General features: G+C 51.6%; 3 protein-coding genes across 4 annotated transcripts in view; 2 read left to right on the forward strand and 1 right to left on the reverse strand.

Moving 5' to 3' along the window:
- The window catches only part of LOC111158382 (glucokinase regulatory protein-like), a 28,333-nt gene extending 20,476 nt beyond the window's left edge, over nucleotides 1–7,857 (reverse strand). The window contains 10 exon segments of the mRNA XM_022520388.1: nucleotides 369–476; nucleotides 1,628–1,733; nucleotides 4,301–4,395; nucleotides 5,354–5,407; nucleotides 5,588–5,655; nucleotides 6,006–6,078; nucleotides 6,445–6,513; nucleotides 7,117–7,185; nucleotides 7,353–7,508; nucleotides 7,798–7,857. Of these exon segments, the coding sequence (XP_022376096.1) occupies nucleotides 369–476; nucleotides 1,628–1,733; nucleotides 4,301–4,395; nucleotides 5,354–5,407; nucleotides 5,588–5,655; nucleotides 6,006–6,078; nucleotides 6,445–6,513; nucleotides 7,117–7,185; nucleotides 7,353–7,508; nucleotides 7,798–7,857 (858 nt within the window).
- Nucleotides 2,817–11,862, forward strand: part of LOC111158363 (CEBPZ opposite strand) — a 49,940-nt gene continuing 40,894 nt past the window's right edge. For both annotated transcript variants that reach the window (XM_022520365.1, XM_022520364.1), the window contains exon 1: nucleotides 2,817–3,317. The gene's annotated coding sequence lies outside the window, so the exon portion shown is untranslated. The remainder of the gene's footprint in view (nucleotides 3,318–11,862) is intronic.
- On the forward strand, nucleotides 9,504–11,839 carry LOC111158362 (fibronectin type III domain-containing protein 4-like). Its single transcript, XM_022520361.1, has 6 exons — nucleotides 9,504–9,867; nucleotides 10,053–10,197; nucleotides 10,278–10,393; nucleotides 10,619–10,823; nucleotides 11,270–11,359; nucleotides 11,660–11,839. Exons 2-6 carry the CDS (start codon nucleotides 10,113–10,115, stop codon nucleotides 11,791–11,793), a joined length of 630 nt encoding a protein of 209 aa, XP_022376069.1. The 5' UTR covers nucleotides 9,504–9,867; nucleotides 10,053–10,112; the 3' UTR covers nucleotides 11,794–11,839.

The raw sequence follows: 11,862 nt of genomic DNA on the forward strand, positions 1-11,862 counted from the left end.
AGTGGGGATTCTGGGAGCCAGGCCAGAGACACAGGCCCCCAGCAGAACGAGTTCTTCCTGCATGACCTGGACCATCCCCAAGCCAAAGACTTGCTGAAACTAGGTGAACTTTCGGTGTCCCAGGTGGGCACAGAGATCAGTGGGACCTGAGGAGCCCAGGGTCCACTGGGAACAAGTGAGACTTTGTGTACTAAGAAACCCAGGCCAGCTCTTTTCCCATGGCCCAGGGTGCGGTGGGGGTGGTGGTACTGGGCCTCCGTCTTGCTGCCATTAACCCGTCTGTCTCTGCATCTGCACTTGCCATCCCCCAGCCCGTACCGACCCCCTCCCTGCCTGACTCTGATTTCGCTCTCCTACCTCTAAGAGGCTGCGATGCCTCAGTCCACAGTCTTATGGGCGGCCAGTAGCAAGGTTTCCTGCAGGATCTTGGTCAAGCTTCCACCTTTCATCTGGGAGGAGCCACTGAGGCCCTCAGGCTAAGGAGGTGATGACACCCGGGAGAGGTTGGGAGAGGAAGGAGGATCCTGTTGTTCTGGAATTAGTGGGGCTGCTGGGCATGTGCTCTGGCTAGAGGCCCCTGGCACAGAGTCTGGTTAGTGATTCCTGGGCATGTGCGCTGGTTCGAGGCCACTGGGCCTGCATTCAGCAGGACTGGGGGTGCCGAGTGCGCTATGAGGAGGGTTGGGTTGTGAGCTCCACTGAGACAAGCAGAAAGAGGGTAAGAGCCACCTCTGGTCATTTCCGTGGCACATTTAGGACTCTAAGGAGGAGGCCACAGTGACTAAGTATCCCGTTAGCAGGAAGTAAGTGTTTTTTGGAGAGGGTTTTGTTTTGATTTGTTTTTTCAAGTAGTTTCTTCCAACCCAACCCTCCACTTTTTTAATAGCAGTTCGTCAATGCAAACGTCTCATTTCAGGTTCTTTGGGCAGACCAGTGAAGCAGCCACTGTAATGGACAGGGATGTGACATGACACACCAAGCATAAAGAGATTATTGCAAAGAGAATGATCAAATTGGTGTCTGAGAAAGGAGATTAAAAGTAAACATCTGCAGATGGGAGGAGAGACGAGCGCCTGAGAGCTGAAAGATACGGACCTCACACGGGGCGGCTGCCTTCCCATCTCACAGAAGGAAGAGCAAGGAAAATGTCACACATGGGTCCATCCCTGGCGGAGAGGTCCAGGGGCAGGGATCGGCTCAGGGCCTTGTCAAGTCAAAGTGAGGGTAGACCACACTTGAAAGAAAGAGGAGCACAGAGGCTTGGAAGATCCACCCAGTTTTGGAGAGGATTAGAAAGGCAGAAGAATGAAACTGCATGCCATTGTTTTAAAGCCCGCCTTTGAAAAGAAAATGTAGGAGAAACAGAAAGCAATTCACCTTTCCATTCAATCCTCTCCACTCACAGATGCAAAAGAGGTTCTTCAAATGGGAAACCTGCCCTAGGTGGGTTAGCTGTTTAATAATTATGGATTTAGCAGACAGGGTCAGGAAGGGACTGGGAAAATAGGATTTGCTTTACGACATTTTAGTTGACACACTATGCCAGGAATTCAGACAAGATGTAACAAGATCGGAGGCATCCAGGAGGCGGCAAGCATTCCCTAGGTGAGGGTGGGGAGGATCCTACCCCAACAGCAGGATTGAGCACAAAAGCTTCCTGTTTCTCTTGCAGCTTCTGCATGTGCTCTGCTATTTGTTGGAATGTGGAACTCCAGTCTTCTATGGGGTCGTTTCTGGGGCCCACAGAGAGAGAGACGTGGGGAGATGGTGAGAATCTAAAGGAAGGGCCTCAGATGAGAGTCGGGATCAAAGACGACATTGGGATTGGGGTCTAACGTCAACATTCTCCTAGAGATGTGCTTTGGAGCTCATGGGGCACCGTGTCCCTGAACCCCAAGGAAAAGGGTTAGTAAAATATTCAGCAATTTAATCCCACAGCAAAGCCAACACTCAAGTTTAGCTCCAGCCTGATACCAGAACTTTCTTGTGCCCCCGTCCTTGCCCGTGTCCCACTGCCATGGCCACAATACCCACAACTCTCTGTAGGAGGAGTGCCTATCATCAGAATGTCAAAACTGCCACTTTATTTTCAGTCTTAAGGTCCATCAGAAGCCCTTCTCATTCCTGAAAATATATTCTGGCCATCTCCCCAAAGAGTGAACCCCTCACTACCTGAGGGAGGGACAACCACTCCTACCAAAGGAGCACAGCTACAAGGCATGAAGCGTAGCATCCAACAGTTGGCAAACATTTCTCGAATAAATTAACCACGAACAAAACAATGTGCTAAGGGGACGAGAGAACATTAGGCTTGTTACCTGCTTAGGTGCAACCATGGAATCTCAAAGAACAGGGATCTTCTGTAGTTGACCTCTACTGGTCAACTCTGCTAGGGGATACCCGGCCAATGACTCACTGTGGCAGGAGCTCAGAGAGTTACCTCTGTATAAGGCCTCCCTAACCTCCCCTCACCATCCCATCCCTGCAAAATGTCTACCCCTTCTTTAACTACGTTTGTATTTTTTCATTTGTATTTCCTCGAGGGCAAGCAAATTTCACATATTGCACGCCCATTTTGTAAAACTGTTTCCTGTCATTTGTCCTCCGACTACTTCGGAAAGTCCCTAGAGACCTAAGCAGAGCCCTGAGCCAGGGTTCATTATGCGGTTTAACACTGAGATCCCCAAACTTAGCTAGTCATCAACATCACCTGGGGAGTTTGGGTTGGTGCTTTTTTTTTGTTTGTTTTATGTTTTTTTAAACTACCCATTTCTGGATACCACGCCCACCCTGAGAGTCAGTTTCAGGAGTTCTGGAGTGGAGCCCCCAAATCTGTATTTTTAAAATGCTTCCCAGACGACTCTGAAGATCGGCCAAGTTTGGGAGCCACTGATTTAAGGAACAACTGGAAGATCTCCACACCCACATTGTTTGAAATCCGTCATTTCACTTAGTCACAGGGCCTGAAATTAGCATCCACTGCAGCACATACATTTTTGGTGAAGGAGAGTCCTCCATTAAAAGGAGCAGGATTAAAAGTATCTCAGACTCATTTATATCTTCACATGAATTACGCTACAAGCCTGGAATCTGGGAGTTGAGAAAAGGACCTCAGAAAGCACCCGGCCACCTCTCCCCCCAGGACCACCACTGCATGTGCAGAGCTGCTCTTGAGGAATCAACAAGACTTCCCTGGAACATTCCAGCGACAGGAAGCCTTCAGCTTCATCAAGAAGCCCACTCCAATGGTGAAGTCAGCAGAGCTCCCCGCACCTGGCTGGGCACCAGCATCTCCAGGGATGGTCTCAAAAAATAAGGTATTTCAGGGCCTCACCCCAAAGGGACAACATCCGAGCTCTCGCACAAGGGCCTATGAATCTACTTTCTTCTTGCTTTAACACTCCTGAGGCTGAACATCCAGGGAACCACACCTGAGCACTATCGGTTTCACACGCTGACCTCTGAGATCAAAGTGGCCATCTACATAGAGAATAAGGCAGAGGTGATTGGGTGGCACAGAGTTCTCAGGAAAGGAGGACAGGGTGGGGGTTTGAGTAGCCAGAGGGGGACCCAAGGAGAGCCTAGGATGACAAAGGAGAATGGTTGCTACAATAAGGGAGCTGGGCAAAGGGGAATCAGAGGCCACTCAGCACCCAGGGCTCCTTTGAAAAGATGCTTCTCTTTGGGGTACGCATCTTCCCGACCCTATTCTATCTTCTGGCCCTTGTTTTCCTTGTCTCTTCGCTTCCTGTTTTGAATGTCTGCTTTCTGGTATTTTATGTGGCCTTTGTAAGTTGCCTTCAATCCTCTCCGAAACGAGACTACATCAACCCGTGGACCAAAACAACGAAACAAAAACAGAAACAAAACAAAACAAAAACCCACCAAAAACAAAAACCTCATAAGCTCAGGGACAGTCTGTATTTACTTTAATGTTCTGAGATGCGGTGAATAAGACCATAGCCACCATGCCCTCCTCTTTGTGGCTATACTGTAGATTTTGTTTTTTGATTGTTTGTTTGTTTGTTTTGTTTTGTTTTTTAAAGATTTTTATTCATTTATTTGACAGACAGAGATCACAGCAGGCAGAAAGGCAGGCAGAGAGAGGAGGGGAAGCAGGCTCTCTGCTGAGCAGAGAGCCCGATGTGGAGCTTGATCCCAGGACCCTGGGATCATGACCTGAGCTGAAGGCAGAGGCTTTAACCAACGGAGCCACCCAGGCGCCCCTGTACTGTAGATTTTGACAGGTTTCCTCTCAGCCTCCCCTGAGCCTAGCCAGTCACTGCCTTTCATTACTCACCTGGCCATGTTCACAGGGTTGAAACCAACCAGGACTGGCAAGAAGGTGGCTGGGTTGTCCATGCCGTAGTCCATCTGGCCTGCCACAAAGGGAGCCTGATGGTAGGGGGAGAAAAAGGGCATGATGAGAGGGGAGGGGTTATTCTAGTGTTTCCTGCGGCCCAGGAGCATCAGAATCCCCCTGAGTGCTTGTTAGAAATGCACAGTCCCAGGCCCAGGTAAGATCTACTGGATCTGCCTTGGAAGGGGACAGCCCCAGGCCTGGACTTTTAACAAGTTCCCCCAAGGAAATCCTCTGTATGGTAAAGTTTCAAAACTACTGAACTAAATTGTATGCTCCTTAAGGTCGGTGTCCTGCCCTCCTTGTGTGCCTCCTTCTGCATCTAGCATTGCTGGACCTGTTTCTGCTTAGTGAATTGTTAAAATCGTATACTACAGTGGTGAGAGAAAATTGGGGTCACCAAATCCAGTGCTTGGAATCTTGTTAAAATGCAGATTCAGACTTAGTAGGTCTTGGTGAGGGGCGAGATTCTACATTACTAGCAAATCCTAGGAGATACTGATGTTGCTAAGCAAGGACCATGCTTAAGTAGCAAAGGACAGGTCCAGGGGTCAGCTTCTTCTAAAGAGCAAGAGAGTAAATATTTTAGGCTTTGGGGCCCCTATGAACTCTGTGCAATACTCGACCCAATTGTTGTAGCATGAAGTGGCCACAGATCTTATGTAAACACAAATGGCTGTGTCTCAAATAAAACTTTGTTTACAAAAATGGGCAGCGGCATGATTGGCCAGTGTGGTTTGCTGACCCTGGGACTAGTCCATCTACCTTGGTTGTTGAATGGACTGATACACAGGTATTCTGGAATAGGATCCGTTCCCTGTCATTCCACATTCATGCAGCTGGGTCTCAATTAGTGAGAGTAAAATCAAAATCCCTTGTGCGAACCCTTTCTGTTTTCTAGTACCCACTTCGTCAATCTGTTTTCTATGCTGTTCTGCCCCCACCCCCTTCCTCCCTGTAGAATGGATCCCCCCAGGCTGTCTTCACACTCACAGAGAGTCCCACCGAAATGCCAATGACAATCACCCTCTTCTTCCCAGCGGCCACCTACAAGAGGAGGGTGGGTGAGACAGTGCCACCAGGAGGATTCTAGGATATAAACCTATTGCATGGAGATGTCAGGGTCAGGACTGGGGAAGAGAACGGGCTTTGGCGATGGGACTTTTGTGTCCTCGTGAGAAGGAACAAACAGAGATGTCTGGTTGACTATCAGGGGAAAACACAGACCTTCTTCAGTTCTTCAATCCCGTGCAGGGCACTATCTTCTGTCCCCTCCCTAGAGGCCACCACAGACCCAGGAAGACAGACTCAAAGTCAGTGGCACTGGTTTGAAAGCAGAAGGTTATGGTATACTAGGGAAGAAAAGGGAATGCTTTAAGAGAAGGGAATGATGGGAAAGATATCTTTGAATACCTACTATTTGCTAAACACGATGATAGACGCTTTCTAGGGCTAAAAAAACTCCAATTCCTACAAGGGCCAGTCAGGTGACATGAGTATGTGAAGAGGGCCAAGGATAAGGCAATAAGAAATGATGGGGACCAAAGCAAACTGGTCACAATCTCCACCTGAAAGCCTTAAAATTCTATTTCTAGAAAACACTATCCAGGCCAAAGAAAATATTCATGGGCCAACTTGGCTTACCTATCACCGCCTGCAATGAGGTAGGTGTAAAGAGGTTTCTGTCCTAGACCTTTCATCAGCTGGTTGAAGGAGATCTGTCATGGGGGAAGGACATGAGGTAGTGATGAAAGTGAAGGGAGCGGTTACCTTGGATTTTGACAACTAGTATGAGGATTCCCTCAGGCCAACGTTTAAGCCAGTCCTGCTTGGAATTTGGCACTTCAAAAGCTACTTGCAGATGACGGCTTGAGGTGCATGGGATGTAGAGACACGTGCAATAGACGGAGTGGGGCCCAAGTGGGTTCCAAAGATATGGGGGTTCCATGGTGAGATCTAACTTTGAGAAGAGAAGGAGCCTGGCCTCAAGAGGGCCACCTAGGAGCTTAGCTATCATGAGCTTTATGGTCCTGAGGTTACCCTGAGAAGGCAGAGGAAGGAAAATCGGGGAACAGGGTACTCACTGACATGAGAAACGCCATCCTGCCAGAGTTGCCCCCTCCACTCAGCACCACCAGCCCCCCCTCAGGTTCCTGAGAAAGAAAAATTGCCTGTGTCGCCAGGGCCTAGCTCATAGCTCAGGTTGGGGGAAGCACATTCCTTCTTTGTCAGCAGCAGAAGAACTCCTGGGGAGACTCCTTAACCCTCCTTTTACCACAAAAGGGAACAGAAAGATGCCTGGATTTGAGAACGAAATTTCAGTCTGACTCCCAACTCTGGCTTAGCTACTTACTCAAACCCTTACTCATTCCAGAAAGGATTGAGAGCAGCTTTGTCATCCACCAATCACTCAATAAAAAACAGCACTACCCAGCAATTATTAGCTGGATATATTTGGGCAAGCTACTGTGATTATCCTTTGTTTTCCTATCTGAAAAAAAAAATGGAGACAATCACACTCATTTCACAGGTTTTTGCAAAAGTAATGAGTGTGAAAGCACAATGTCAATTACAGAGTGTGATGTAGATAATAGTTATTATAATTACTGTTGATTAATAAGATGACAATAAAGAGGCCAGAGGGAGGACTGGGAAAAAGGAGAATGGAGATGGAGTAAAATGAGAAGTGGAAGCCAAGAAAAGAGAAAGGGGGGGAGGGAGAGAAGTTAGGAGGGGAGAAGACAGAGAGACTGTACCTTCAGCACTTCCTGAATTTTGCCAGCCACTTGGACCATGGTGGTCAGAATTGATTCACTATACAGTCTCTGTAGGGAACAGGTGGGAATCAGAAGCCAAGAAAAGGATAGTGGATTTAGGGGAGGGGGAGGAATGGCTGGTGTAGTGGAGGGGCTCTCAGGTCTCAAACACTAAGGACCATTGGCATGGAGTTGGCATCTTTATTTTCAGTGTCCAGGGGATGGGTCTGGGTTACCTGGTCTGTGGGCATGACTCGCCCCTCCTCCTGGAAGATCTCAGCATCACACTGTCCCAGCAATCAAACAATTTGCTCGGCATCTGCTCTGTCGAGGTCCTGGGTCAGTGGGTTTGACTTCTCTGTGATTGGCAGGGCTGCCTCATACCCAGACAACTAGAGGGAAGGGGGCACAAGGATACAGGCAGGAAGCCCAGGCCTCACTCATGCCTCTTGATTTGGAGGTGGGAGTGCCAGCAGGCACAAGGTTTGGGGACACACACACACGCCATCCAAGGATTTAGCCTGAACTTGGTAATCTGGGCCTAATAGGGGAAGGTCAGGAAGGAAGATGGAAAGGAGGAGAGGGAAAACAGAAACCCAGGGTGGAGGGAAGTCCAGATGAGAAATTATTCTAGGAATCAGTGAAGAAGACCAACATGGAGAAGGGGTGGGGGATCCTCACCTCCCACTTGCCAGGCTCTGGGGTCTCAATCACATGTTGAAACCATTTTGTGCCCGTCATGGTCGCACACTGTGGACACCCTGTTGTGCCTGCATCTTCAGCCACACAAACCCTTCTGTCACGCTAACTCTGCTTCTAGCTGGCGGGGCCTTATCTGAGCCACAGTGATGATTAACCCAGGTACCCTGGCCTCTCTGAGCACCACCCCCTCTGAGTATCTCTCCCCACACCCTTTCCTGATCAGTTGGCCACCAGCCCTCTGGGCACCCCAGGGAAGCTCCAGGGGTCCCTCTTTGCATGCATGCAGACTGCCCAGCCTCTGCTTTGCCCCATGAAGGGGGAAACCTGAGGATCATTACTCTTAACCTTTGGACACAATGACCTCTTCTCTGGAGGGCCTGGAGCTCAGAAGTGCAGGGTAATACCCAGTCCCAGGACAATGAGAATCCCTGAGCAGAGTGCTCTGGGACCAGGATGCAACAGGAGGCCAGAGATCAGGGTCCTCAGGGACAGCAGAGGTCAGAGGACCTGAGCCATGGCTTGATCACATGTCCAGAACACACAGCCCTCCCTGAGCGTCTTGCTCCATTTCACTCTTTCATCTCAGAAGGAAGCTAACAGAAGCTTTGGAGCCCCAGGGGAACACATGCTGAACTGAATATTACAGGAAAAAAGTGCCACAGAAATAGAAATGCTGCAACGAGAATTAGAAACCAAAGTATCTGCCCTAAATACAACATAAGCCAACATTTATTTACACTGAACAATGCACTTTTCACATACAGTATCTCACTGGGTACATTCACACTAAGGAGACCATACTGACACCCTCGTTTTGCAGATGGTAAAGCAGAGGCTCAGAGAAGTTAGGTCATTGCTGAAGATCACACAGTTGACAGAAAGGGGACTCACATCCAGGTTGTTACTCCAGATCTCATGAAATAGTTTAAGGATTTATGTTTGTTAAACGAATGAAGTAACTAACAGACTGGTGCAAATTAATGATAATCCCTCGCTCACACAGTGTCATAAGATTTATAAAGACATTCCCCAACATTATCTCACTGGATCCTGCCAACAGCCCTATGAGGTTCTGCACGCTCTGATTTTAGGAAACCTGACACTTAGGCGACCAATTTCTCCACGCCAGGCAGGAAGAAGAGCTAAAAACCATGGGTTGCTACTCTTTAGACTTCCGCCGCTATAAACCCAGCCTGCTGTCTTAACTGCTGGACTCCAGCTCTTCCCATGCCCAGACACCTAGGTGACGCTCAATAAATATTTGTTTAATAAATTAAAGAATGAATGAGAGCGAAGAGAACGAAAATCAGATTATGAATGGGGAAGAGATTTAAAAGCTGACGCAGTCTACAAGTAGGAGATTTTAGAACAATTATCTCCCCACTCTGTCCCCTCCCGCAGGGGAAGTGGGATTCCTCCTCCCAACTTGGCTAATTCCACCCGGGGAGGGAGGGGCCCTCCAGGGTGCCCGAGACCCTCGCACCTGCGCCTCTCCCTACGCCCCCGCAGCCGGGATCAGAGGCAAGGGGACCCGGAGGCCGCCAATGGGAGGGTCGTGGGAGGAGCCCCGGGAGAACAGGGTCGGGGGAGGGGGGGGTGAGGGGGATGACGGCGGCGAGAACCCCGGCGGGGCGGGGCGGGCCGGCACGTCCCGGTCGGGCTGCGGCGGAGCGAGCGGGGCCAGCTCTGCAGAAGGCGGCGGCTAGCTAGCCGGGACGGTCACATCCCGCTGCAGGCGCCGGCGGAGCAGCCGCACTGCCTCCCGCACAGGGACTCCGGCCAGCGGCCAGGCCGCGCTGGCACCGCCCCCCGCTCAGGGACAGACTACGCGGCCCGTCCGAGCTCTGGGGGCCCCCAGCCGCCCCGCGGCTCGCTACGCCTCCGCCTGCCCTCTGCCCGCAGCTCGGTCCCGCGCTGCCCGCCGCGCCGGGCCCCCGCCGGGCCCGCGCCGGGATGGGGTAGGGGCAGCACCGCGGAGCCGGGCGATGGGCCGCCCTATGGGCACCGAGCAGCCCCCTGAGGCCTGACCGACCGCGAGGACCGGCGGAGGTGGGTGTGGGCCGGGCAGAGCGGCGCACTGGGGACGCCCGGGTGATGCGGGGGCGGGGAAGGCGTGGGGAGAACGGGCCGGGGCTGCTGTGGGCGGTGGGGAGCCAGGGAGAGCAGCTGCCACCCGTGCGTTCTGGGCAGTCCTGGACACCGCCCCCCCCCCCAACAACTCCTGCCACCTCCAGGAGCCCCGCCTGGATGTCAAGCGGATGCCCTAGTGCCTCCCAGCGGACTCGGTGGGGACCATGGCTTCGCTGATGCCCCTCTCCCCATACTTAAGCCCTACGGTCCTCCTGCTGGTCAGTTGTGACCTGGGCTTTGTGCGAGCAGGTGAGTAAAGGGGTAGTGGGGTCGAGCAGAGCTAGTCCGTACATGGGACCTGTTAACCTATTCACTCTGGCACCCAACAGACCGGCCTCCCTCTCCTGTTAATGTGACAGTCACTCACCTCAGAGCCAACTCGGCCACTGTGTCCTGGGACGTCCCAGAAGGCAACATCGTCATTGGCTACTCCATTTCCCAGCAAGTACGAATCACCATTCTGCTCCCTCAGCCTGTGTCCTTGGAACTCTGAGCCTTCCTTCCGTTACCCCCACCGGGGACCAAAGCTTCCCTCCCCGTGGTGGGAGAATCTGGGAGCTGGTGTCCCCTGGCTCAAGCTGCCCTTGTCATCCTACTCAGTGGAGTGCTTGGATGTTTGAGTCCTGGGACTGGTGTGAGACCGCCCTCCTGTCCCATCATCTCCCCGCAGCGACAGAATGGCCCTGGGCAGCGTGTGATCAGGGAGGTGAACACCACCACGCGGGCCTGTGCCCTCTGGGGACTGGCTGAAGACAGCGACTACACGGTGCAGGTCCGGAGCATCGGCCTTCGGGGAGAGAGCCCCCCAGGGCCTCGGGTGCACTTCCGAACTCTCAAAGGTTCTGACCGGCTACCCTCCAACAGCTCAAGCCCAGGTGAGAGGCTCAGCTATTCTCCACTCCCGAAAGCTTTGGATTCTCTGGCTTTTTACCTGCCCTTTAGCCTCTTGTTTACTTCCCCCCAAACAAGCCACAGTCTAGCTTAGATGAATAAAAGGATGACTTAATTCATCATACTGCCAAGAAACGAAGGAAAAAGGTTGGCAGGGGACTGGGTATAAACAGGCTGATAATGAATCGTTTGGGAGAAGGGCTTTTAAGCATCCTTTCCCCCACCCTCTGTTCCCAGCCGCCGCAGTCTGCGTGAATACTTGCCCGCAACGTTCCTGCTTTTCTGGTCTCTACCTACCTGTCCACCAACAGCTTCCTAGAGAGGGGCTCTCAAGGGCAACCCTGGCCCCAGACTCTTCATCCTTACGGGTCTGCATAGCAGAGCTCTGTGGCCGCTCCCCATAACCTGGAGTCTATCTCTTTCTTCTCAGGTGACATCACAGTAGAGGGTCTGGAGGGAGAGCGACCATTGCAGACAGGGGAAGTGGTTATCATTGTGGTGGTGTTGCTCATGTGGGCTGGTGAGTGAGCAGCTGCACGGCGGACCAAGGATTGGGGGAGTGGGGGGCTCAGTGAAGGTGGGAGGTGGTGAAGCTCAGGAGAAAAGGCAGGGAGGGAAATGCAGCGGGGAGATGCTTAGTTGGGGGTGAGCAGAAGTTTGAGGAGAGGAAGGCTAAGAGGGTGGTTCTCACATATGAGCACTAGAAATTCAAGGGTTTTCTTTTCAGATTTTTCTAGAAACCGTGTGGGTATCTCATGCCCTTCAAGGCTGTGAGTGGGGAGGTCAAGATCAAGGTGCAGATTGTATTGTTGTGTTTCAGCTGTAATTGGGCTCTTCTGCCGTCAGTATGATATCATCAAGGACAACGACTCCAACAACAACCCCAAGGAGAAGGGGAAGGGGCCGGAACAGAGTCCTCAGGGAAGGCCAGTGGGGACGAGACAGGTGATGTGATGTGGGGCCAGTGAGGGAGGGAAGGGTGATTTTGCTTCTAGAAGCAGTCAGGGAAAGGGAGAAGGCCAA

The sequence above is a fragment of the Enhydra lutris genome, unplaced genomic scaffold (assembly GCF_002288905.1).
Source record: "Enhydra lutris kenyoni isolate GAN:26980312 unplaced genomic scaffold, ASM228890v2 scaffoldscaffold59, whole genome shotgun sequence".
NCBI lineage: Eukaryota > Metazoa > Chordata > Mammalia > Carnivora > Mustelidae > Enhydra > Enhydra lutris.